Raw genomic sequence first — 27,662 nt, forward strand, 5'->3', positions numbered from 1 at the left:
TGTCATTTCTGAGCACGCCATTTTTGTTGGGGAGCAGTCGTGTCTCAAAGCAAAGACTCGATTTTGTACAGGTACGTTAAAAACGTACACTGTGTATTTTTTATACGCTTTCGTTTATTTTGTTTTGGGCCACTGGACCACTCTCTCGTCCCCGCCACAGAATGTCGTCAGAGAACCTGGACTCGGACACTCGGCTGGACTATGAGGACGAAAAACAGGTGTGCTGGCTATTTGTTTTGTAGAGCTAACTTGGCAAATGCTATGCTAGCTGACGTCACACGAGCACAAGATGGTGTGTGTGTGATCAGTGTCACTTCAAATTTTCTGTGTTTTAAATGGATCTTTTTCATGCCACTGCTTTGTTTTTGTTGCGGCAGCTGCACTGGTTGATCGTGCCATTGGCTGGAGAGCCACAGATACCTGGGCCTCATTGGTCCTGGTTAGAAGGAACTCTCAGGTTGACTGAAGTTGTTTTTGTTATGAAATCATCATGGCAATCAGTCTGAGATCGCCTTAGGAAAAACTGGCAACTGACATCAGACAGGGACAATGCAAATACGATGGTGAAGATGACTACTGAAATCAATGCCGGTGATGTCTTGATTTAGATACTTGTAGGGTTGGGTAGGGTTACTTTAACTGGATTACTTTCAATGACTTTTGGATGACTCCAATACCAAATATGCTAAGAAAAGACAAAAGAAACTCAATATGAATAAAATGATGACTCACAACACGCGGTAAGCTTTCTCTCCTGGTTTTGATCTCCGGCAAAACGAACATAAAATGCGACAAACAATATGAAAATCAATCCAAACAGCTTGCCAACATCATTTTTGCCGTTCCATGTATTCCGTTACACCCCAAGCCTGCACAAAATTTAGTCATTTTATTCATATTTAGGTTCTTTTGTCTTTTACTAGCATATTTGGTTTTGGAGTAATCCAAAAGTAATTGAAAGTAATCCAGTTAAAGTAACTCTACCCAACCCTGGATACTTGAACCAATGGAAAGTCCTTTTATCAGGGTCTTGCAGATCCTTGAAAACTCTCTTAGTCAAGTCCTGTTTATTCGTGACACTTTTAATCCCAAGGAGTTTTAAAGGGCTGAACAGACCACAAACTATTGCAAACTACAGACTATGATGACACCATCCCCTGATCTATAACCTACTTGAGGGCAGGGAAAAATTCAAAAACCTCAAGTCAAGTCATGTTTATTTGTTTAGCCCTGAATCACAAAGAGTCTTAAAGGGCTGCACAGACTATTGCAAACTACAGACTATTATGACACCATCCCCTGATCTAAAACCTACACGAGGGCAAGGGAAAAACTCAAAAACCTAAAGTCAAGTCATGTTTATTTGTTTAGCCCTGAATCACAAAGAGTCTTAAAGGGCTGCACAGACTATTGCAAACTACAGACTATTATGACACCATCCCCTGATCTAAAACCTACACGAGGGCAAGGAAAAACTCAAAAACCTCAGCATGAGGAAACTGAAGAAACCTTGAGAGACTGCACATGAAGTGATTCCCCTTCATATATGACCTGGCTGCAAAAAATTAAATATAATAATTAAAGTGAATATAACATACGTTACGCATTAACAAACATCCATCCATCCATTATCTGCACCGCTTATCCTCAGTAGGGTCGTGGGGGTGCTGGAGCCCATCCCAGCTGCCTTTGGGCAGTGCTCGGAGGAAACCCACACAAGCACGGGGAGAACATGCAAACTCCACACAGGAGGTTTGATCTCATGACCTCAGAACTGTGCCGCACACGCGCTAACCACTGCGCCGCCGTGCTGCCCAGCATTAACAGACAATACACATATATTGTCAACATGAAATATAGCTCATTCATAAGCTATATAATTCTATTCCTTACTCTTCTAAAAATAAGGCCTTAATTGGCATTTAAATGTCTTAAAAAACAATTTTTTGATAGTATTTAAAATGTGAGCACATTGATAAGTTATATATATATTTGTTTGAACTAAAATGTTTAGTAACATTTATTAATTGTCTTTTCTACTTATTTCACCCATTTACCTTCGTGGCAACATCGCATGAATACAGTATTGGAACCATCAAAACGGTAATCAAATTTATTTCCAGGCTAAAAATTGCCACTCAAAGTGCACACCCTGCTCAACAAGACTATACAATCCCCGCTCCTCTTTCTACCCGACAACCCAAAACACATCATACACACACACACAATAGTTAAGAATATATAAAAAAAGAAATAGTAATACAAATAAAATATGATTATGGCAAGGCACAGACTAACCATGTGAGGGTAGTTTATTCACACTGATAGAGATGGCAGTAGATGGCCTCAGGATTTTCAGCCCTTGACCACACCTTACAAGTGTGGGCCCCCCAAATGAGGAAGCACTGAAATGGAAAAATGGAAAAACAACAACTGCAGAACAAAACATCTGGCCGCTCATCCCCAGTAGGGTCGTGGGGATGGTGGAGCCCATCCCAACTGTCTTCGGGCAGTGGGCAGGGGACACCCTGAACTGGTTGCCAGCCAGTCGCAGGGCACTCAGAGACCGATAACTCACTTACTCATCCACACCTAAGGGCAATTGGGTCCGGCCAATTAACCTGAAATGCATGTTTTTAGAACGGGGAGAACATGCAAACTCAGCACAGGAAGGCTGGTCGCTGGATTTGAACCCATAACCTCAGACGTGCTAACCACTCAGCTGCTTTGCCGCCCAGAACAAAACTTATAAGTATGAAATAAAATAACGTGGTTTCAGTCGGGCCTTTCAAAGCAGACTCATGTCTTAGGTCTACTCACAATTCACATAGCAACTTCGGACAGAGACGTTTCCATGCCCGGAAAGTGTGCCAGCTCACGTGTACAAGGCAAAATGCATTGTGTGCAAGAAAATAGTGTTTTGTTTTTGTCTTTTTTTTCAATTTCTTTTCTTTGTCAACTTGTTCTGAAATCTGATTTCAAAATACATTAAAACGTCTTAAAAAGTCTTGATTTTTACCTTGCTTTAGCTGTAAAAAAGTGGTTTATGGTCCAGCTACTAGTGCAGGGGTCGGGAACCTTTTTGACCCAAAGATCCATAGTAGAAGAATATTTTTATTTATTTATATTTTTAGCTGTACCCAATATTTCAAGATAAAATGCAGCAAAACCGCCAAACCCGCTCTCCAGACAAAAGCAAACTTTTCAGCGCATTGTATTTCACGATGTCAAGTCATGTTTATTTGTTTGGCCCAACAGACCTCAAAGTCTCAAAGGGCTGCACAGAACACAGATTATTGCAAACAATTCCCTGATCTAAAACCTACATGGGGGCAAGGAAAAACTCATTTTTCGATCAAGATACCAATTTTAATATTGCTGCACTGGCTCTATAGGTGTTAAATGATTTGTTTTAAGGGGCTTTTACTAGTTTTTACAGAAATACAACAAAAATACTACACAATAACTGCAAAACTAAATATAAAATATAATGCTTAAAAAAGGACATAGGCTTTTATTCTGAGAATAAATAAATAGTATAGAATTTGGATGATTTGATAAAATCAGGATTTGTACAAGCGCTGCAAATCCTTGGAAATTCTTGATTTTTTTTTTTCAAGGTTTGAACATTTCTTGAGTTAGGTAAATGCTTGAAATTGTTGCCATGTTTCTTAGGTTAGATGTTCAAATGAGCGTTTTAAACTTATTTTATGGCTCAAAGAAAGGATTGGGGCTAGAGTTAGAAACTAAGGTTCAGGCTTCTTATTAGGGTATTAAAATTAATTTAATAATAATAATAATAATTTCCTTTGTATTGTCATTCTTTGTAAGAACGAAATGTCGATACACCTGACCCGTTGTAGCGAGCCGATGCAGCCGCAGCCAACAGAGGGCGCCGCCATTTTACCAATGTTATAAGTCTTAGGTATGACTCGGCCGAGGCGCGAACTTTAGGGCCTAAAATAGGGTCGGGGCTAGTGTTGAAGCGAAAATTTGTTGTAGGTTTAGGGTTAGACACTTGAGTTTGAGCTCCATGGTCAGGTTCTAAACTGAATGTAGGGTTCCACAATACATTTGGAGCTAGGATTATGCTTTGAAACAGGGCTAGGGTTTTACAAATAGGGCAAGGTGTATGATTTAGGGTTGGGGTTGTAAACCAAAATAAGGTTAGGGATAGAGTTAGGGTTCGAAACTAAGGTTCAAGCTCCCGTTCTTTCGATCGGCTCTAGATTTCAATAAATCATTGGCTTTGAAAGTCCTTAAAAAGTGACTGAATTTGAAAAAGGTGTGCAAAGCCTGTAATTTGTATTACATAATTAGAATACCAGAGCGTTGCTCAATATAAAAAATGACCACTTTAAACGTGTATCCTTCCCACAGTTACTTAAGATCATTGAGTCTCATTTCGACCTAACTTTTTTGCTGTAATAAGGGCTTCAGAAAAAGGTGCAAGCCGAGTTATTTTGTAGAACTGTCACAAAAAACTGAAAACGTAATGTTTATTCAGCATAGTGGGCATATGTGAGAGAGGGGATCAAGCTGTGTGTGCATAGCTCCACACAGCCCAACTGCTTAACCAATCAAATTGTTCTCCGTGCTTGGTTAGCTTTTATGGGTAATTACGCTATGTTCTGTGGGTTTTAATCATAAAGTAACTCATACGTGAACATACATTGTTTAATGAGCTTCCATTTAAAATATTCTTCAGTGATGTACAGCCAGAATAAGGTCTGTTGGTGTGACACCTTGACTGTAAACTGTACTTTAAACTGTGCCCTTTATTTTCTGGACCAAACAACTCGTATAGTTAGTGTTGTTTCAGCAATAAACCCACCTAACTTAACATTGAGCTCATCATAAGCAGTAGAAAGGAAATTAGCTTTTTATATTAGTGGGGATTTTACCGTCCTGTTGTATATGTTTTTATACAGCACTAAGTGGCAATTTTTTGCCTGAAAAGTGCTTTACAAATTGATTTGATTTGAATATTGATCAGATTTGGGTAAATGGTGCAGCCCTAATGTTTATATCTCATCTCATCAGCTGCACCGCTTATCCTCTGTAGGGTCGCGGGGGTGCTGGAGCCTATCCCAGCAATCATCAGGCAGTGGGCAGGGGACACCCTGAACTGGTTGCCAGCCAATCGCAGGGCACACAGGGACAGACAACTCACTCGCTCATTCACACCTAGGGACAATTTGGACCGGCCAATTCACCTGAAATGCATGTTTTTGGAACGTGGGAGGAAACCGGAGTGCCCGGAGGAAACCCACGCAAGCACGGGAAGAACATACAAACTCCGCACAGGAAGTCTGGAGCTGGATTTGAAGCCACGCAGGATGTTCCCATGACATGAACTGTGCCGCCGTGCTGCATAATGTTTATATCACATTTTGTTATTATTTTGCTGTCTTTTGTTTTCAATCCCTCTTATTTTTCTTTCACTATTGGTCCGGTTTTTCTTATGATGGCAAAGTATTTGAACAATACCTCCTACTGATCTGCCCTAGGTGTGTCCTGTTGGCTCAGGTGTCTTATGGAGATCAACACCCAGTGCTTATCGGACTTGTTTGGCTTGTGTGACAGCTCTTAAACCGCAGACTTTATTCAACCAAAAGCTCGATTGCTTTAAGAACTGGAAATTTATGTTAAGGTGATGCTGCTTAAAACTTACAGCAAATTGTACACCAAACAGTTCAACTATGTCTAACTGCCAGGTTTAACCCAACAGATGTACAAAACCTATATACAAAAAGACACAAAGAATCGTGAGTATAACTTACTTGCAAGGAGAAATATCCATAGTCTACCCTAAGGCAGTCTGCTGGATACTCTGAAATATTCTTATGCTCCTTGTCTATTTATTGTGTTCGGAAGGCCCTAATTTACATAAGGTCTCCTCTGCTAAGGGAAGGGGAGTAACAAAACAAACAGTTGAGACCTGTTTATACGATAACATGTTATCTATAGCAAACAAAAACTAGGTGTGCCTGCGGTCAGAGAGGTCCCTTATCTGGCCGCAGATAAGGTTTCATCCTGTTTCCTCCTTCTTCAAACACAAGCAAGAAAGGCGCATTGTATGCAAAGAAGCTTGTGCAATAGTAGAATAACATCTTTAGAGTTTAAATCCATCACTAACTGCGCACAAAAATGTTATAGTTAGCATATAATTTAATGACATATGCAATAAGGACCTAAGTGATAGCGTATCTTTTGTGTTAGATTATTCTGCTATTCAATGAAACCAGATAAGCTATCCAGGGTCCAGTCCAGCATGAGTTGTAACAAGCCTCACATATTTGTTATCTGTTTGCAGCTCAAGAAAATCAGAAAGAAATCGCAACGTGAAGTTTGATGCTGTTATAAATAGGGTACTCTCGACTAGGAATTTCTTCAGACAATCTAGTGTCACACAAATAATCACGATTGACAATTATATTGTGCATTTTTTCCCCATCTGCATCATATGCTACTATGATAATATGAGCTTAATAAAGCATAGACTATCCACCCTAATAAATAAGAGCAATGTAATGGTCAAGGAATTGATTCAGGAAAGAATCAAGAAATCACTATTAACTTAAAGGGATAGAGTGTAATATTTAGTGCCTCCTTGTTGTACAAAAAAACTTTCTTCCAGTTAAATAAATTGTTGGTGATAGGAATGAGTGGAGAGGTTTTTGTGAAAGGATAGTGGGATGTTTGGGCGCGTTCTAAGAGATGGGCGGGGCTACTGTATGATGCGGCAGGGGTAAACCAGTGTAAGCTGTCGGGCCCTGCTGTTGAACAGAAGAGTGTCTTGAGAGACATGGCCTCTTTCTCGTGTCCTGTTTCATCCGGAGGGACGAAAGCATGACCAACTTAGGTGCCGAAGCCTAACTTGTTTGGGTTTTGGGCATTTTGGTTGGCCACGGTCCAAAAATGTTTATGTGTGTTTTTTGCTATTTTTTCCCTTTTTAAATTTCTTTGTTATTGTATGTGTTTGTCTTGCTGTCGGTCACGCCTCTCGAGGGATATGACCAGGGTAGATAGATAAAATCATACCAATGTTGTTTTTTACCTCAAAAATCAAAGGTCGAGAAATTCGTATTTCTTATACATATAGAATTCCGACTCAAGTCACTGCCGTGTTTGTCTGCTGTGTTGTTGCTTGTTGTGGCACTCGTTTTCATTAGCATTAGACAACAGTGCCATCTAGTGGTCAAATACTACACACTGGGGCTTTAACATTGTGGGTTTTTTTAATTAAAACAACTGCAACAGTGAAGGATTTCGGCCTGTTGGGTTGAAACCTTTTGAGGAACAATGCACAGGTGACTCAACTTTTTCATAATAAAGTGCAACATTGAACAAATTGCAAAAAAAGATGTACATCAATGAGAAAAACCTACACTAATTTCAACATACACACTTAAATCACTATTAATTTAAAGGGGCAGAGTGTTATATTTAGTGCCTCCTTTTTGTACGGATTAAATTTATGCTAAATCTGCTACTTAAACAGAAAGTACAACTAAATGACATTTGTATTACTGAAATCAAGAAAGAAATGACTATTTGGAAGTGCTAAATGTATCTAAACACATTTTAAAGTGATTGCAGCTAAGAGGAGCAGACAAATGTCTTTTCTTTGCTTCAAGTTTTTACGCTTTGAAAACAAAGAATGGTACACAGCAATCGGAGGTATCTATGAAAGAAATACGGTGCACGAATTAGAAAGATATTCGGGATTGGGCGAATGTCATATTTGCGACAGCTCTAGTCGTAAATTGTATGTTCGGTCATTGTGGGATGGCAGTAAATATCCTCTGTCAGATTAACAGCTGTTTCCCAGAACTTTCCCACCATCCTCAATGTTGACTGTTGATAAGAATTTGGACATGTTCACACAGGACTCCCAAGAGAAAAACGCCAACCCCATCAAGGCCGAGGAGGCCAAACTGAAAGCCAAGTACCCCGGTCTCGGTCAGCGGCCCGGCGGATCCGACTTCCTAATGAAGCAGCTACAGAAAGGGGTATGCGTCTGTTGCCGACACCAGAGGTTTATGTTGTTGCTTTTTGAATTTGTGGGGGAAAGTTGGAATTGCCAGCTATGGCTGCAACTAACGACTAAATTAATAGTCGATTAGTCTCTTGAGTATTGAAACAATTGACGGTTGTGAAAATACGGTATAGTAATTTGATAATTATTCATATTTTTTCTTGAATTCGGCATGAAATGTAAGTAATTATTCGGAAAATGATAATAAACACAAGAAAAATGGGTACAATGAAAAACAAATCTTTAGTGGAACATACTGTAGATTCGTACAAGTACAGTGGAACCTCGGTTTTCGAACGCCTCCCAGTTCGAACAAATCGGTGTCCGACCAAAGATTTCGAGAAATTCTTGCTTCGCTGTTCGGTCAAAAAATCGGAGTTGGAACGCCGGTAATGCGTGAGTGCGTACGCTAGGGTGCGATGCTCAGCGGCGTACGGGTGTTTGAGCCCCTTATTATGCCTCCGAAGAAAGTCAGTGCAAGCGGCAAAGTTGCTACAGGTGAAAAAAGAAAAGTAGTGCGTACAACTATTGCATTTAAGAAAGAAATAATAGCCAAATATGAAGGAGGTGTGCGAGCGCCTTCTGCTGACCACCACAAAGGTAAGAAATCCTATTCATAAGATTACGATTACGCGAACGTACGATTAGCCTGGGTTAGCTTTAAGTTTACGTTAAACATTCAGGGTGTTGGAATGGAGCCCAACTTTCAGGGTGTTGGAACGGAGCCCCCTTTCCAATGAACCGCTCACCACTTGTTGTGGAGACCCGGGTGCTAAATGACTTGTAAACGACCTGATTTTTTTTATTTTTACACGTTCATGTTAGCGTAATCTTTCGTACGGAAGATTACGAAAACGCGGACGTACGATTAGCCTGGGTTAGCTTTATGTTTACGTTAAACATTCAAGGTAAACAATCAGGGTGTTGGAACGGATTAAAACGATTTACATTATTTTTAATGGGAAAAATGATTTCGGTGATCGAACAAATCGGTTTTCGAACAGGGTTCTGGAACGTATTATGGTCGAGAACCCAGGTTCCACTGTATTACATTTAAATTCCCCATCTAAAACCAAGAAGGCACAGTGCTCAGCAGGTTGACATAAATCCCTAGAAATCTTCTCACAGGTAAATAAATAATGCATTAAAATCAAGTAAACATTTTGTATCCCTTTAAACCAAGAAAAGGCTCATTAGCAGCAGAAAAACGGTAAATAAAACGTATGTGCATTCATGGTCACGTGCAACGTCTGTAACAAAAGTACCTAACGATTCTCAACAGTTTGAAAATCAAACCGTTTTAACAAATGATGTTTGCCGTTTTTAATGTTTTAACAACTGACATTTGTCTTTCAGATCGCATGCATTTAATTTCAAATACGTTTGTCAGGCATAGTCTGGCATAAAGCCCAAGCTCTTTTATAGGAAATATATGCGCTCAAAATGTACAATGCATGTCATGAAAAGCGTATCGGCTTGAATGTTACTTAAATCTTACCGAGGCGAGTCAGACTCTGTTTCGTTTAACTGCCCGACTGTCCTCTTTAAATATTGATGCATCATCTAGTTCAGAGGTGTCAAACTCAATTATACAGAGGGCCAGAACTCAAACCACACCTTTGGTCGCGGGCCGAACAGGAGAAATATTTATTGAATACACTAAAACTTTCCTTTAAAAAAAAAAAACAGAAACAAATATGAATTTAAAACAGTCAGGAATATTATTCCATAATAAACAAACTTGAACATTAAATTAATTAAAAATTGTTGCTCTCCATAAAAATATCTCCTGTCAAAATGAAAATATGAAAAAAAACGGAAAATGTAAATAAAATTTGTGCTTTTCACTTTGGGAATTTGCTTTAGTGAAAAACATCTTCATATTCTTCTTTAACTCTTCAACTTTCTGTATCTTTTCTCTGGATTCAAGGTTTTTCAGCTTACTCTGAAGTTTTGTCTTGTAGTGCCGTTTTACATTAAATTCCTTAATTACGGCCACAAAAGTTCCACAAATTAGACACAAGGGTTTACCGGCAATGTCAGTTAACATCATTTTCTCTGTCATTTTGTTTTTTTAGCATCCAAGTATAGTTTGAAAGTTATTAGCGTTTCATAGACCCACTCGGGCCATTATAGTAGATGTATATAAAATGATTGTGTATTAATGCTTGAGACAGAGTTGCTATTGCGCATGACTCTTAGCAGGGATCATATTCACGTAGATAATTCTCACTCTTGGAAAAACATAACTGGTGACGTTATGGCAACAATGGAATTCATTGTCGACCGTTTCTATTAGGGATTGACCAATATGGGTTTTCGCGACAGATATTGACTATTAGTATCAAGAGATGACTAATATTTGGAGATAAAATTCATATACTGTAAAAGCTTAAAATTGGTGTAAACAATTTTTAATAATGCAAAAAGAAACAAATGATATTTATTATAAATTCAAATAAAACTGTAATGGCTCTCCTTTAACAGTAAATAAATAAGAAGTTTAACTCAACTAGCATAACTAATCTTTCACTTAAACCATAAACTAACTGTGGAAAATAAAATGAGGCTTAATAGCAACTTTTATAGAGATTCGTAAAAACTTAAATAGCTCCCTGAAAGTTTTTACAGTAAATGAATTAGAATAGTTATGTAAATTGTGTTGAAATTCCATTACTTAAACCAAAAACTAATTGAAAAGTGTGGGCAATTCTGTTTTAGAGTCATATTGACTAATGTTATGCTAAGAGCTAATCACCCAGCTTTCCACTTTAGTGTGCTTTATATGTTCTCTCTCAATTACAAACACGCATGCTTGATTGATGATTTAATGTTACGATAAGAGCTAAAACATCAATCTTCACCTGAATGTGCTTCCCTAAACAAGTTAACTACACCTTTTACGCTATCTCTTATCCACACTCACGGTTCTCTACCACAGCGGTCTTGACTCCCAGGTATGTTGGGACTGGATTTAGCAGAGCTGCTGCGGTTTACTCCGCTTTTTAATTCTTCCCGGTTCAGTGGCTCCGCTCTCGGTCGCTTATCCTATCAAAAGGCACTGGGTGGGTAGGGTCTAAGACATAAGGCAGGAGAGAGGGAGAGAAGGGCTTGGCTGTATCTGTGCCTAAATGGTCGGCCCGTCGGATTAATAAAGATACTGATATCGGTGCCGATAATTGGTCGACCTCCAATTTCTTGACCTGCCTCTCTCGCCGCACAGCAAAAATATTTTGATTCCGGCGACTACAACATGGCCAAGGCGAAGATGAAGAACAAGCAGCTTCCCGTGGCAGGGCCCGACAAGAACCTGGTGACCGGCGACCACATCCCCACGCCACAAGACTTGCCACAGAGGAAGTCGTCTCTGGTGACCAGCAAGCTGGCCGGCTAGCCATCGCCTGCGCACCAGGAGAGAAACCCCCTGCCTCACTTGTATTCAACACTACCACCACAATACCCCCTCTGTCTCGTCGCATCAATCGCCACTACCCCTACTTTCGCCCTTTTCACCTGCAGAGAACATCCAAGCAGAATTTTTTTAAAGATGTTCTTGTTTGCAGGGGGTGGAAGGAGCCATCCTCCTTTTACTGTCCTCTCCTGATCTCCTACCGCGCACTCGCCTCCACCTCCTGTTTCGGTTTTCCGCATTCCAAGATGGTCGCCGTCGGCAGGTGTGTGGCTTTCGCCGGGGACTTTGTGCACTTTGTGTTTCGGTGAATGACGTGCGTCTCGGACCGGGTGTTCAGCGCCGGGGTGGAACGTGCGCTACGTCCTTACTTGCTCGTATACCAAATTAGCGCGGGTGCAATGGAAGTTCACATTGCTTTTCTTGCTGTTCCCTCAAAAAAAAAAAGACGATGCATGATTGTAACTGACAAAAAAAAAATCTTAAAAGGGAGGGGGACCATTTTTTTTCTTTGTTTGATATCTGGACAATCGACAGCACAACACTGTTGCTGAATTTCATCCGACTTCTGCTTTAGCTAGCAAGCACCGTCGCACCGGTTGCATGCTCCTCGCAGTCGTTTGTTTGTGATCAGGTATCACGCCATTGGCACTTTCTTTCGAAAAGCCCGAACTCGTCATGAATAGAGCACACGCAACTAAGAAGCGCTCGGCTACAAAATCACCCACGAGCCGCAATAGGAGAGCGGTTACACGCGAGCCGAAGGCTGAGCCCTTGTCAACGAGGTTATCCTCGTTCCTTTAAACAGAGGCTTTACGGGTGAACCGGCAGATGGCCTGCGGCAAGAGGATTCAAAAACCTGGAAGGTTTTCCACCGCAGCGGCCCGATTGGGCGAGCTATGGTTCCTCTGGTTCTGAGTTCTTCGGATCTATGTATAGCCTGCCCTTGGGAGTCCACAAGGAGCAAACTAGACGTTGGTGCCACAAGCTAGGCACCTTTCTCGCTTCCTGGACAAACAGTCAATATCACCCTGGTGACCAGGGTCGGGTAGGGTTACTTTAACTGCATTACTTTCAATTACTACTCCAATACCAAAATATGCTAATAAAAGACAAAAGAAACTAAATATGAATACAATGATGCCTCACAACACGTGGTAAGCTTTCTCTCCTGGCTTTGATCTCCGGCAAAACGAACATCAAATGCGACAGAAACAAAATGAAAATCAATCCAAACAGCTTGCCGACATCATTTTTGCCGTTCCATGTATTCCATTACTCCCCAAGCCTGCACAAAATGTAGTCATTTTATTCATGTTAGCATATCTGGTATTGGAGTAATCCAAAAGTAATAGAAAGTAATCAAGTTAAAGTAACCCTACCCAACCCAGATTCTGACATAGCGTTCCGTGTTTGAGGGCTCCTCAAGGTCGTGCCCACACATGCCCCTTGTGCGGTTCAGTCTTACTTTTGAGTGGCAAAAACAATGTCATCTAGTTTCTTTTTCGACTCTCCTGAAAGCTCGCCATTACTAAGCACACTCGGGTAGAAGTTAGGTGGTCAGTCACTTGATGGCAGTAGTAGTCCTCTCTTGTAGACTCGTGGCCCGCCGTGCATGTGTGCTGAATCGGTTCGAGTGGCTTGAAACATATCCAAACCACTTTTAGTCTTTAAACGCCTTTGAAATAAATGTCAGTGTTTTTTACGAGTAAGGTTTGATTTTATATGGAAAAGCCAACTGAGAAATGATTCGATTGCCTTGATGTCGAGCAAGGTTTGTTTAATAGGGTCCTCAATGGTCAGACATTTTGTTAGACTTGCAAAACAAATACAGATAGCTCTATACTTTATTCATCCCCGTAGGGAAATTCACACTTCCATCAGTATCCTTTTGTTGTTTTTTAACAGATTAACAGTATGCCCTCGGGGTGCTTTGTTGTAGTTTAGCCACAGCGGAGTGGATGACGTCAGACGCTAGTCCAAAAGTTGGACGTCCCTGCAGCAGATGGACATTTTTGTGCCCAGGGTTACACCACCTCGTGTTCACGTAGATAGCGAGTCCACCTCCTCTCCGCTTCCCGCAGGCTTTTGTGTCTCTGTCTCCCAATCAAAGAAAAAAAAGAAAGTTGTGGTTAAAGCGAAAAGATTGGACCGAGGCACTCAACAAACATGCTTGAGTTTGCATCGCAGTTTTTATCAGGTAAGAGAAATCAACACGTTTATGATGGGTGTATTCGACCCCCATTTTACTTATTTTTCCGCAAATATCTTTTTTTCTGTTAGCGTGCAGCCTAATTAAAAGATGCTTCGCCTAAATAAAAACAATAAATACATGAATAATCTGAATAATAGAATATGTCTAATAAATGACTTTGAAATGCATGGCTATTTTTATTTTTGACCCACGCTTTGTTTACAAGGCTATTATTTTCTGAAGCTAAGAAAATAACAACATACTTTGCAGATGTAATAAGTAATATAGACTCGATAGAAATATTCATAAACGTTTAATTTCTCATAACTAATAGGAAGTGTGTGTGCTGCAGACTCTGGGATTTTTTATGAGAGCCTCGGTCCAATCTTTTCACTTTAATGCATCCACAACTCTATTTTTCCTTGATCGCGAGTGGCCGCTGGTATTGTTGCGGATTAACTAAGTCAGCAGCCTTGGAGTTGACGATAGCCTATTGTGTGCAGACATCTGGCAGGACGTTACTGCAGGAAGTCATAAGCTGTTAGCGGGCCGGCCGGAAAAAATATAGTTTGTTTTGAACACATAAATGCCGACGTGAAAAGAGAAACGATGAACGTTGCAATGAAGAACGCTCCCTTTTCGCCATATCTCCGTCTCTGCGTATATTTTGGGACGACGTCCTCTCTAAAAGTACCCTGTCAAACTTCAAATGATGATCACGAACATTTTTGCTCTGATTCTGACACCTAACTTGACATTTTAACACCAAACCGGCAGAAGCGAAAGCTTGGTTTCTTCAGTGTTTTGACAAGCGCTGAATATACTTTTGTTTCTAGCTTCGACTGTGATGTCCCGCGTGACGTGGGTTATGAAAAGGGTCCATTGCTGCTTGCTTCATCTAATATACAATGTAGCCTCACTGATGGTATAGTCCTACTCTTGTACTGAAAATCTTCAACCGAACATCAAGGCTATCGAATCGGGACTTTCAGCTGCTTTTCAGTTTCTTAGTTTCTTTGTGGGTGGAGCACATACGTGTAAATACATTGTAAATAGAGTGCGGACGTGCGCCCGATTGACTGAGATGCGTGAGTCTGTATTGTATATAAATTCTGCCGACCCAGGCCCCTTTTTGGCGGCGTCTTCCCCGTTTGCCGTGGGAAAACGCCTCAATGTCACTTTAAACTCCAACCCAACATCTCGATTTTGTGTCAAAGAGAAACCGCTAGCCGTCGAGCTAGCAGTTAGGGCATCTCCCGCCCTCGAATGTAACCACGAGAGAGCATCTCCTTCATCTTCGTTCTCGTTGTGATCGCCGCTCATCACAACAGTATATTCAGGGTTCGTACGGGTTCTCGAAATCCTTGAAAATGCTTGGATTTTAATGTTGTGCAATTAAGTGCTAGAAAATGCTTGAAATTGTTGCCATTGTCATGTTTCTTGGCAGTCTGACTGGATAGACCACGTTCTTAAATGATTTAAAATGGGTAAAAATGACGCCGATAGACAGGTTCATGAGACTAGTTATGGGAATTCCGGCTCTTGTTCAAGAAGCGGCTCTTTCCGTTCAGCTCACTGAAAGAGAGCGGTCTCATTTAAAAAAAAAAATTAAAATGGGTAAAAATGACGCTGTTGGTGGTTCGAGTACTCATTATTGAGTTGTCATGTGGAGTGTTACTGCCCCCTACGGTTTTTACTCCATGAGGACAGGTTTATGAGACTAGTCATGGGAATTCCGACTCTTTTTGAGAAGCGGCTCTTTCGGTTCAGCTCACTGAGAAAAGCCAGCACATTTTTAAAAAATGTTTTAAAAAATGGTAAAAATGACGCCGATGGTGGCTCGAGTACTCATTATTGAGTTTTCATTTGGAGTGTTATTGCCCCCTACTGTTTACTCCATGAGAATAGGTTTATCGTGGGAATTCTGGCTCTTTTTCGAGAAATGGCTCTTTTGGTTCAGCTCACTGAGAAAGCCGGCTCCTTCGATTCCCAAATGGCTCCTATGATTTATTTATTTTTTTTAAATAATAATAAAACATGCACCAAAGTATTTAGTAATTGCAGGGTATCCTGCAATAAAATATTTATAGATCTGGGAAATACCTTTGGTAAAATACAAAATAATTTTTGAACTTTGCACACTGAACAGATTTAAAGGTCTAAAAACAAAAAATCCCTGAAAATGCAAAATAAAAATTAAAAGAAGTACAACAAAAAGTTAAAGATCAGTAGTCTTTAATATTGAAAGATTGAATGCACTCTGCTTCGGAGGAATTCATAATATTAAAATGTGTCCAAATTAGGCTCATTTTTCATACATAAAGTACTTTCTTCCTTTTTTGTCTTCCATATTGAACTCAATTGTTACCCAACTTCACTAGAGCCCTTAATGTGTTTGTAAACAAGTGTGACATAGCCAAGCTGCGCGTGCATTATTAAGGAAGAATGGCGGAATTCATGTCAATTTATAGCAGCCCATTGACTCAAAAAGATTGTGGATTATAGATAGTAACAGCTCAAAATAGGTTTGTGCTAGCAGCAAGAAGAGTCATGCTTATTTGTTTGGCCCTTAATCACAAAGAGTCTCAAACGGTTGCACAGATTATTGCAAACTACAGACTTTTATGACACCAACCCCGATCTAAAACCTAGATGAGGGCAAGGAAAAACTCAAAAACCTCAAGTCAAGTCATGTCTATTTGTTTGGCCCTTAATCACAAAGAGTCTCAAAGGGCTGCACAGACCACAGATTATTCTACAGACTATTATGACACCATCCCCTGATCTAGAACCTACATGAGGGCAAGGAAAAACTCAAAAACCTCAACATGAGGAAAATGAAAAAAAACCTTGAGTCATCTAAGTCAACCCCCCAAAAAAACATTTTTTTTTTTGCACTGGATTTCTTCCTTTGAAGGTACCGGAAAAATCGGCCTTGAAAGTGCTTGAATTCGGCCACAGTGTACGAACCCTGAATATTATAGAATTCACCCTGGCCTGTTATTGCTGCAGGGAATTCAGAGGCATCCATGCTACACGGACAAACAGATTATTCTAGAAAATAATGATGTAAACAAAAAAAGAGGGGTTGGGGTACCTGATAGAAAACCTGGGAAGGACTTCTGGGTGCTTGAATGTTGATATTCTGTAAAGAGTTATGGTAAAAGGTCTTTTTTTGCCAGTATTTGAAATAAAGTTTTACATGAATGAAGTGTGTGTTTTCTTTTGATGTTTTGAAACCAGTCGTCGTCCTTGATTTCTTTTCTTTTGTGCTAATTTTAGAACATACTTCTACTCTAAAGTCTACTTTATTTTCCGGACTATAAGTTTTTATTTTTCATAGTTTGGCAGGGTGTGACTTATACTCTCAAGTGAGACTTGCAGGGTTGGGTAGGGTTACTTTAACTGGATTACTTTCAATGACTTATATATTACTCCAATACCAAATATGCTAATAAAAGACAAAAGTTTGTTTCTGTCGCATTTTATGTTAGTTTTGCCAGGGATCAAAGAGATCAAACCAGGAGAGTCATAATTGTATTCATATTTAGTTACTTTTGTCATTTATTAGCATATTTGGTTTTGGAGTAATCCAAAAGTCATTGAAAGTAATCCAATTAAAGTAACCCTACCCAACCCTGGAGACTTGTATGTGAAACAGGGATGTGATTTTTCCGCTAATTCGCGGAATTCCGCTTTTTTTATCTCCAAAAATAAAATTTTAAAATTTCCGGTGTTTTAATTGGTAAAAAAAAACGATTTCGTCTCGACAGCATGCCATTTGAGTGTTTCCGTAACTGAAATGAAACGTACTTGCGATTGGTTGAAGTCTCGTGTTGACCAATAAACGCGCTTGTTATAGGAGTGTGCCATTGTTCATTTCTCACACGTTTTTGCCGGGTGTTTAAAGAAAGATGTCCGTGATCGAACGCAAAGATGCTCCGCGAGCTAAAGAAATTGATAAGATTGTAAAAAACAAGTTTCGATGGGACTGGTTGGAGAAGGAATTATCTACGAATGTTGGAAAGAAGACTGTGACGAATTTGTTCAATGACTTTATTCGGAAGATCGATCGTGCCGGGAAAGCACTTTGCATTTGGTGTCATGATACCATCGACTATGGTGGGAGAGGTTTCAAAGCTCTTGAAAGTCACGCAAAGAGCAAAAAACACGTGAAAGAACTCCAGTCAAGAACGACAAATTATTCCATCGCTGGAAGTTTCGGTGCCCAAACGAAAACTCCAAAACTTTACGGCCTCCATCCCTTATTGACATCACAATCGGAAGCGGTAATAAAGAGACGTGATCCACCCCAACAACCTGTACCAGTTGCTGATAGAGTCGTGAATTTTGAGGTAGGTGGTAAACTTTTCAAATTTATTTGACAGTTTTCCCATTTTTTTCGAAAATATTATAACGTAATAAAAATGGCCATAAATATTTAACAATTACAATAATAGATTTTCATGTGTACATTACACCAACACTTTACTGTAGGGCCTATACTTATTGTACTTTCATTTATCAAATACTTGGATACGCTGCTATTAAAGAAATAAATTATTACATTTAAAATATGATTTAGGAAATTTAAAAATTTTAATGTGACTGATTTTGAGTTGACTTAAACTGTAATTTTATATGGGATAGTTCAATATACATTGAAAATTTATGCTGTTGTCTTGTCTATTTCTTTGTCATCTGAGTGCATTGAAAGTACTTAAAAAAACCCATGAGCTCCGGGGGGGGGGCTTCGCCCCACTTTTCCCCCCACCAGGGCACTGCCCTGGTCCTACCTGGTTTCCCCCCCCCCCCAGCTAGCAATCACCCCCCCCCCCCGCTAATTTTCAGATAATTTCACTTTGGTCAAATCACATCCCTGGTGAAAGCATTACCACTTGATTATATCTCATCTCATTAGCTACACCGCTTATCCTCAGTAGGGTCGCGGGGTTGCTGGAGCCCATCCCAGCAATCATCGGGCAGTGGGCAGGGGACACCCTGAACTGGTTGCCAGCCAATCGCAGGGCACACGGGGACAGACAACTCACTCGCTCATTCACACCTAGGGACAATTTAGACCGGCCAATTCACCTGAAATACATGTTTTTGGAATGTGGGAGGAAACCGGAGTGCCCGGAGGAAACCCACGCAAGCACGGGGAGAACATACAAACTCCGCACAGGAAGACTGGAGCTGGATTTGAACACACGCAGGAGGTTCCCAAGACATGAACTGTGCCGCACATGCGCTAACCACTGCCCTGCCGTGCCGCCCTTCTTGATTATATCATTGAGTTTAATTTTTTTATTCCAGGTACTGTACTGTACATCAATTCATGTTTTAAATTCTCACTGTACCACAAGAGGGCGCTTTAGGCCTTTGTTGATAAATTCATGTCAAGTCATGTTTATTTGTGACTCCCTTCATCACAAAGAGTCTCAAAAGACTGCACGGACCACAGATTATTGCAAACCACAGACTATGATGACACCATCCCCTGATCTAAGACCTACATGAGGGCAAATAATACACAGATATTGTCAACATAAAATATAGGTTATTCATATTTCTCTGTTTTTCACGTTCTCTTTCTCCTTTTCTTTCTTTATCCCACACTCTCTTTTTCTCTCCCTCGATCTCTTATTTCTCTTTTTCTTTCTCTCTAATCTACTAGTCCGGCCCCCGAGAGAATGTCTGTTCTATCATGTGGCCCCCGAGTTCAAATGAGTTTAACAACCCTGATTTCGAGGCACTTTTCAGGACACCTGAGGTCGCTATACACAAAATATAACAGTAATGTCAATAAAAACACGATTGAAAATGTAAAAAAAATTACAGTCGAGGTTTAGTGGCTGATCACAACCTGGTCCAAACACAATAACCAGGGTTGGGTAGGGTTACTTTAACTGGATTACTTTCAATGACTTTTGGATGACTCCAATACCAAATATGCTCATAAAAGACAAAAGAAACTAAATCATGAAAGTAAATCAAGTTAAAGTAACCCTACCCAACCCTGACAATAACAAACAACATAATGAAAACATATGTGATTTGAGATAAGCATATCCAACTGGTAGAGTCAATCAGTAACAAGTAACCAAAGGTTGGTGACCTCGGGTTTACATAACACTGATAATCGTATAACTCCACACCCCAGTTCAAGGGCCCTCATGCCTCTTTAGATGATTGGTTTTCTCAATGATTGGTTGGTTGGACACCAATGTTCCCTGTCATTTTCCAGGGGTCTGAGCGTTCACACAAAGTCAGTAAGCAACGCTTGAAACAACAGTGAGCAACCATAATCCCAAGTGTGGCAACTAAGTTATTATCAAACATGTCCAAAACTTGACATCACGTTACATTTTGCTGAGTTTCCGGCAATGCAAAATTATTTTTCACTTTTGAATGAATTGACTCATGTATTATTGCAAAGGTTGTACAGCCTACAAACGTCATTTGTTTTTACAACAATTCTTTCACAAGATTTCCATTTCTTTTTATTTCCTGATCTATTTTGTCGCATAATATTAACATTTTTGGGGGCTTATTGAGTCTGTTGTAAGATACAGAACTGTATTTAATCACATTTTTGAGTGGAAGTACAATGTTGGCAACAAAAATGAAAATGAAATGATCTGCATTTCTATAGCGCTTTTCAAGTCAAGACTTCCCAAAGCGCTTTACAATGTGCTTCACATTTCCCAATAGCGGCCGTGCAGCCATGTAAGGCGCTAACCTGCTTATTGGGGGTATTAGGGGTTCAGTGTCTTACCCAAGGACTCTTCGACATGTAACACGGAGGAGCCGGGATTCGAACTGCAATCTCTTGATCCCAAGACGAGCACTCTACCTCCTGAGCCACTGCCGCTAGATTCACTTGATATCATTGGAAATTATTTGAATGCAACACAAACTTTTTCTTCTTTTTTCTGTGTTTTTTTTCTACTTTTTTTTTTTAATTCCTTTAAAAAAAATCTCGTGTTTATTTTTTCCGAGCTGTTACTTTTTTCTTTTTGTTCTCTACTTACTTTTTTCCTACATTTCTTTCTTTTCTTTTTTTCTGGCTTTTTTCTAAAAAATTTCCTTCTTTTTTTCTCTTCCTTTTGTTTCTTTTTTTCTCAGCTTTTTACTACTTTTTCATTTTGGTATTTTTTTCTTTTTTGTTCTATTCCCCCCTTCCTTTAAGTCATTTTGTGCACAATTTTCCATAATATTTGGTCATATAGGGATGAAAGAAGCAAAAACAACCCGAAGAGCCGTTTAGGACCCAAAAAGAGCCGGTTCCTTTTAGTGAGCCGAGCTGAAGAAGCCGGTTCTCGACATACTCTACTAACTTTACTCAACTTCATTCTACTTCGACTCGACTTCAAAATACCGCATTTAGGACACAGCGTCAGGGGAACCCATGTATTTTTACCTTCATGCACTGTAACTTTGACGTAATTCGGTTCTTAATTATCAATTTCAAGCCCTGATTTTTGTGCGCCGGCTAGATTTTCTTGTGCGCTGAGAATGTGCGAGCAGTGCGCAATTGCGCACGCGCGCAGCTTAGAGGGAACACTGTTGGGCACCATTTCCTGTGGTGTGTCTTTAGCAAATACAGTCTGGGGACGCCCCTCCCTCTCCAGGCAAACATATGTTACATAACAATAAAGTCCAACCCGTCTGTGCTGGGAATGCGGTTTTACCACTTGTGCTTTCACAACCAAATCTTTCCTGAAATTTCGAGTTTGTTTTCTGGAAGCCGCCAGAAAGGCAAAGCGAATATGAAACCGGATTAAACGGGGCACTGCAGGGTAAAACGTGTAATGATGTCTTTGAAGAGAAAAAAAGGATAAAAAAAAAAAAACTATCAGGAGTGATAGGCAAAAAAAATACAACCTGTTGCTTGGATAAACTCGCCCAAGTTGTAATAACAATGTAATAAAGAATAATAGTGCCTAGTGTTAGGAATTAATATCAAAATGTACCGTTTACCAAATTGTTCGAATGAGTTAATGGAGTCATTAACCAAACACAACCTACATTCACCCAAAAATTTGTGCGCGCTTGTTTCTTGAGGGAAAAGATGAACAGGAAGCCGGCATTTCCACACGGGGGGAGATTTAATTTCCCTAACAAAAGAACTAAGTGTACTCCATCGAAAACGGCCGAATTAGTGTTGTTGGAGTCTATGGGAAGCTTTCTTCTGAAGTCCTTTAGCTCTCTCCTATTGGCCATTTTCTCCCCGCATTATGCATGCTGACTCCTCCCTTGGGCGTGCCAAGGAAGCCCCCCATGGGCTTCACCATTTTGTCGAAGATCGTCGCGAAGTCTGGAATACTCAAAACAACACCGAGCGTTTCTACGTCATCAGGGTCTTTCTGTGTCTGGAAGTGCTGATTATCTTATCGGCCTTCTTCTCCCCGCATAATGGTGTGCCTACTCCTTCCATGGGCGCGCCAAGGAAGGCCCCCCCTGGGCGTCGCGATGTCTGGAATACTCGAAACAACACCGAGCGTTTCTACGTCATCAGGGCCTTTCTGCGTCTGGAAGTGCTGATTATCTTAACGGCCTTCTTCTCACCGCATAATGGTGTGCCAACTCCTCCCATGGGCATGCCAAGGAAGGCCCCCCCTGGGCGTCGCGATGTCTGGAATACTCAAAACAACACCGAGCGTTTCTACTTCATCAGGGTCTTTCTGCGTCTGGAAGTGCATAGGCGGATTCCGGCATAGGCGGATTCCGGCAGTGGCTCAGGAGGTAGAGCGCTCGTCTTGGGATCAAGCGATCGCAGTTCGAATCCCGGCTCCTCCATGTTACATGTCGAAGTGTCCTTGGGTAAGACACTGAACCCCTAATGCCCCCAATAAGCAGGTTAGTGCCTTACACGGCTGCACGGCCGCTATAGGGAAATGTGAAGCACACTGTAAAGCGCTTTGGGAAGTCTTGACTTGAAAAGCGCTATAGAAACGCAGATCATTTCATTTCATCGTTCGTCATTTAGATCAACATTGAATCATTCAGAGATCCTCACTGAACTTCTGGAAAGAATTTGCTGCACTGAAAGTAAAGGGGCTGAATCATTTTGCACGCACACTTTTTCGTTTTTGATTTTGTATAAACATTGTTTATTCCTACGCTATCACTCTTAACTTTTTTTCGTATTGTAAATGATTTTGCACTTTTTAAATCTGTCGTCCATTTGACACGATACAATGAAAAGAAATTGAATTCTAGAATTGAAATAACTTTTGAATTTATGTAAAATAAAATAAAGAATGTTCAAAATGTTAAACCTAACCGGGACACAACACAGAAAATACTCTAGGGGGCAGCAAAACTTCATTTCTACCTCCTGACTCACCAACCAGTAAATGGAATGGAATTTGTTTGTTTTTGAAACGAGAACATCTTGAAACTCAATTTTGCACATAGTACATTCAGAACATTCAGTACTATTATGACTCATTGGACGGTATTTGGGGAGTGAATTGCATAACACTGAAGTTATACATTTGATGAAGGATTATATATTTATTTGACTAAACTCGTTGCAAACACTAGTCGTATTTACATTCATATACGTCTGTAAAATGTGACATTTTCCTTCTTTATTTTTGCCATTTCCTGTCTTACAAAACAGACCGTAACATTTTTGCCAAACTCAGTTAATTACTCCCCTTATTAAAGATTACAATTCCCTCATCTAGTGATAATAACCTAACAAACACAACACAGCACCTATTTACTCATAGCAAGGACTAAAAAAACTAGATATAAAAGATACTCTCTTGGCAACAAGTTTATTGAATTGACCAAAGAAACAATTATTTTAGTCTTTCTCGGTTCTTTTCTCACTTGCAGTGAATTAGTGATGTTTATTATAAGTAATAGATTAGAAATAGGGTAAATAAAAACGAGTATTTTTTGTTATTTTTTCCCTGTACCAAAAAACTGTTTTTTTTGTTTACATATATATATATATATATATATATATATATATATATATATATATATATATATATATATATATATGGTCGAAGTAAAACTGTTACCAAATAACACAAATATTTCTAACATGAATCTAATCTGAGTTTTATTTTGACATTTCCTGTCATTCAAAAATGACAATAATTCCATTGTCTGGTACTCAAGCAAGCTATCGCATCTTTTGGGGTAATTTATTGACTCTATAGGCCTTTACTCGTCACATATTTTATTTGATAATGTTTTAATTGTGATTGTTAATTTTAAAAGTAACTAGAAAGTAGGTAGATTATTTACTGTTTAACCAAATAGTTCTAGAAAGAACTAGTCTAGAATGGATTTTCCGACAGTCAACTTTTTTCCTGTACAGTCCCTGATGATCTAGTGGCTAGGATCCAGCACTCTCACTGCTGTGGCCCGGGTTCGATTCCCGGTCAGGGAAACTATTACAGACAGACAGATAGACAATTCCTCTTGAGGAATTGGAAAGAACATTGAAAGAGGTTCCTTTTTCTAGAATGGGCTTTCCGACAGTCAACTTTTGTCCTGTACGGTCCCTGATGGTCTAGTGGCTAGGATCCAGCACTCTCACTGCTGTGGCCTGGGTTCGATTCCCAGTCAGGGAAACTATGACAGACAGACAGACAGACAGACAGACAGACAGACAGACAGACAGACAGACAGACAGACAGACAGACAGACAGACAGACAGACAGACAGACAGACAGACAGACAGACAGACAGACAGACAGACAGACAGACAGACAGACAGACAGACAGACAGACAGACAGACAGACAGACAGACAGACAGACAGACAGACAGACAGACAGACAGACAGACAGACAGACAGACAGACAGACAGACAATTCCTTTTGAGGAATTGGAAAGAAAATTGAAAGAGGTTCCTTTTTCTAGAATGGGTTTTCCGACAGTCAACTTTTGTCCTGTTCGGTCCCTGATGGACTAGTGGCTAGGATCCAGCACTCTCACTGCTGTGGCCCGGGTTCGATTCCCGGTCAGGGATATTATAATAGACGGAAAGACAGAAAATTCTTATTGGAGAAAGCATTGAAAGAGGTTCCTTTTCTAGATTGGGTTTGACGACAGTCAACTTTTTTCTAGTAAAGTCCTTGGTGGTCTAGTGGCTAGGATCCAGCACTTTCACTGCTGTGGCCTGGGTTCGATTCCCAGTCAGGGAAACTATGACAGACAGACAGACAGACAGACAGACAGACAGACAGACAGACAGACAGACAGACAGACAGACAGACAGACAGACAGACAGACAGACAGACAGACAGACAGACAGACAGACAGACAGACAGACAGACAGACAGACAGACAGACAGACAGACAGACAGACAGACAGACAGACAGACAGACAGACAGACAGACAGACAGACAGACAGACAGACAGACAGACAGACAGACAGACAGACAGACAGACAGACAGACAGACAGACAGACAGACAGACAGACAGACAGACAGACAGACAGACAGACAGACAGACAGACAATTCCTTTTGAGGAATTGGAAAGAAAATTGAAAGAGGTTCCTTTTTCTAGAATGGGTTTTCCGACAGTCAACTTTTGTCCTGTTCGGTCCCTGATGGACTAGTGGCTAGGATCCAGCACTCTCACTGCTGTGGCCCGGGTTCGATTCCCGGTCAGGGATATTATAATAGACGGAAAGACAGAAAATTCTTATTGGAGAAAGCATTGAAAGAGGTTCCTTTTCTAGATTGGGTTTGACGACAGTCAACTTTTTTCTAGTAAAGTCCTTGGTGGTCTAGTGGCTAGGATCCAGCACTTTCACTGCTGTGGCCTGGGTTCGATTCCCAGTCAGGGAAACTATGACAGACAGACAGACAGACAGACAGACAGACAGACAGACAGACAGACAGACAGACAGACAGACAGACAGACAGACAGACAGACAGACAGACAGACAGACAGACAGACAGACAGACAGACAGACAGACAGACAGACAGACAGACAGACAGACAGACAGACAGACAGACAGACAGACAGACAGACAGACAGACAGACAGACAGACAGACAGACAGACAGACAGACAGACAGACAGACAGACAGACAGACAGACAGACAGACAGACAGACAGACAGACAGACAGACAGACAGACAGACAGACAGACAGACAGACAGACAGACAGACAGACAGACAGACAGACAGACAGACAGACAGACAGACAGACAGACAGACAGACAGACAGACAGACAGACAGACAGACAGACAGACAGACAGACAGACAGACAGACAGACAGACAGACAGACAGACAGACAGACAGACAGACAGACAGACAGACAGACAGACAGACAGACAGACAGACAGACAGACAGACAGACAGACAGACAGACAGACAGACAGACAGACAGACAGACAGACAGACAGACAGACAGACAGACAGACAGACAGACAGACAGACAGACAGACAGACAATTCCTTTTGAGGAATTGGAAAGAAAATTGAAAGAGGTTCCTTTTTCTAGAATGGGTTTTCCGACAGTCAACTTTTGTCCTGTTCGGTCCCTGATGGACTAGTGGCTAGGATCCAGCACTCTCACTGCTGTGGCCCGGGTTCGATTCCCGGTCAGGGATATTATAATAGACGGAAAGACAGAAAATTCTTATTGGAGAAAGCATTGAAAGAGGTTCCTTTTCTAGATTGGGTTTGACGACAGTCAACTTTTTTCTAGTAAAGTCCTTGGTGGTCTAGTGGCTAGGATCCAGCACTTTCACTGCTGTGGCCTGGGTTCGATTCCCAGTCAGGGAAACTATGACAGACAGACAGACAGACAGACAGACAGACAGACAGACAGACAGACAGACAGACAGACAGACAGACAGACAGACAGACAGACAGACAGACAGACAGACAGACAGACAGACAGACAGACAGACAGACAGACAGACAGACAGACAGACAGACAGACAGACAGACAGACAGACAGACAGACAGACAGACAGACAGACAGACAGACAGACAGACAGACAGACAGACAGACAGACAGACAGACAGACAGACAGACAGACAGACAGACAGACAGACAGACAGACAGACAGACAGACAGACAGACAGACAGACAGACAGACAGACAGACAGACAGACAGACAGACAGACAGACAGACAGACAGACAATTCCTTTTGAGGAATTGGAAAGAAAATTGAAAGAGGTTCCTTTTTCTAGAATGGGTTTTCCGACAGTCAACTTTTGTCCTGTTCGGTCCCTGATGGACTAGTGGCTAGGATCCAGCACTCTCACTGCTGTGGCCCGGGTTCGATTCCCGGTCAGGGATATTATAATAGACGGAAAGACAGAAAATTCTTATTGGAGAAAGCATTGAAAGAGGTTCCTTTTCTAGATTGGGTTTGACGACAGTCAACTTTTTTCTAGTAAAGTCCTTGGTGGTCTAGTGGCTAGGATCCAGCACTTTCACTGCTGTGGCCTGGGTTCGATTCCCAGTCAGGGAAACTATGACAGACAGACAGACAGACAGACAGACAGACAGACAGACAGACAGACAGACAGACAGACAGACAGACAGACAGACAGACAGACAGACAGACAGACAGACAGACAGACAGACAGACAGACAGACAGACAGACAGACAGACAGACAGACAGACAGACAGACAGACAGACAGACAGACAATTCCTTTTGAGGAATTGGAAAGAAAATTGAAAGAGGTTCCTTTTTCTAGAATGGGTTTTCCGACAGTCAACTTTTGTCCTGTTCGGTCCCTGATGGACTAGTGGCTAGGATCCAGCACTCTCACTGCTGTGGCCCGGGTTCGATTCCCGGTCAGGGATATTATAATAGACGGAAAGACAGAAAATTCTTATTGGAGAAAGCATTGAAAGAGGTTCCTTTTCTAGATTGGGTTTGACGACAGTCAACTTTTTTCTAGTAAAGTCCTTGGTGGTCTAGTGGCTAGGATCCAGCACTTTCACTGCTGTGGCCCGGGTTCGATTCCAGGGAAACTGTTACACGCAGATAGAAAATTCCTTTTGAGGA

The 27,662-nt window shown here is 40.9% G+C and overlaps 1 protein-coding gene and 2 non-coding genes across 3 annotated transcripts; all 3 read left to right on the forward strand.

Moving 5' to 3' along the window:
- Positions 1-3: 3 nt before the first annotated feature.
- ensab (endosulfine alpha b) lies at positions 4-15,121 on the forward strand. Its single transcript, XM_088327593.1, has 4 exons — positions 4-71; positions 161-218; positions 7,893-8,015; positions 11,265-15,121. The coding sequence occupies exons 2-4, from the start codon at positions 162-164 to the stop codon at positions 11,433-11,435; spliced, it is 351 nt and encodes a 116-aa protein (XP_088183719.1). The 5' UTR covers positions 4-71; position 161; the 3' UTR covers positions 11,436-15,121.
- Positions 15,122-23,989: 8,868 nt separating this feature from the next.
- On the forward strand, positions 23,990-24,061 carry trnae-cuc (transfer RNA glutamic acid (anticodon CUC)). The gene has a single exon. It is a non-coding gene; the product is annotated as a tRNA-Glu (tRNA).
- Positions 24,062-24,173: 112 nt separating this feature from the next.
- trnae-cuc (transfer RNA glutamic acid (anticodon CUC)) lies at positions 24,174-24,245 on the forward strand. The gene has a single exon. It is a non-coding gene; the product is annotated as a tRNA-Glu (tRNA).
- Positions 24,246-27,662: the final 3,417 nt, after the last annotated feature.

This window comes from Urocampus carinirostris, chromosome 2 (assembly GCF_059441175.1).
Source record: "Urocampus carinirostris isolate Australia breed hairy pipefish chromosome 2, RoL_Ucar_1.0, whole genome shotgun sequence".
Taxonomy (NCBI): domain Eukaryota; kingdom Metazoa; phylum Chordata; class Actinopteri; order Syngnathiformes; family Syngnathidae; genus Urocampus; species Urocampus carinirostris.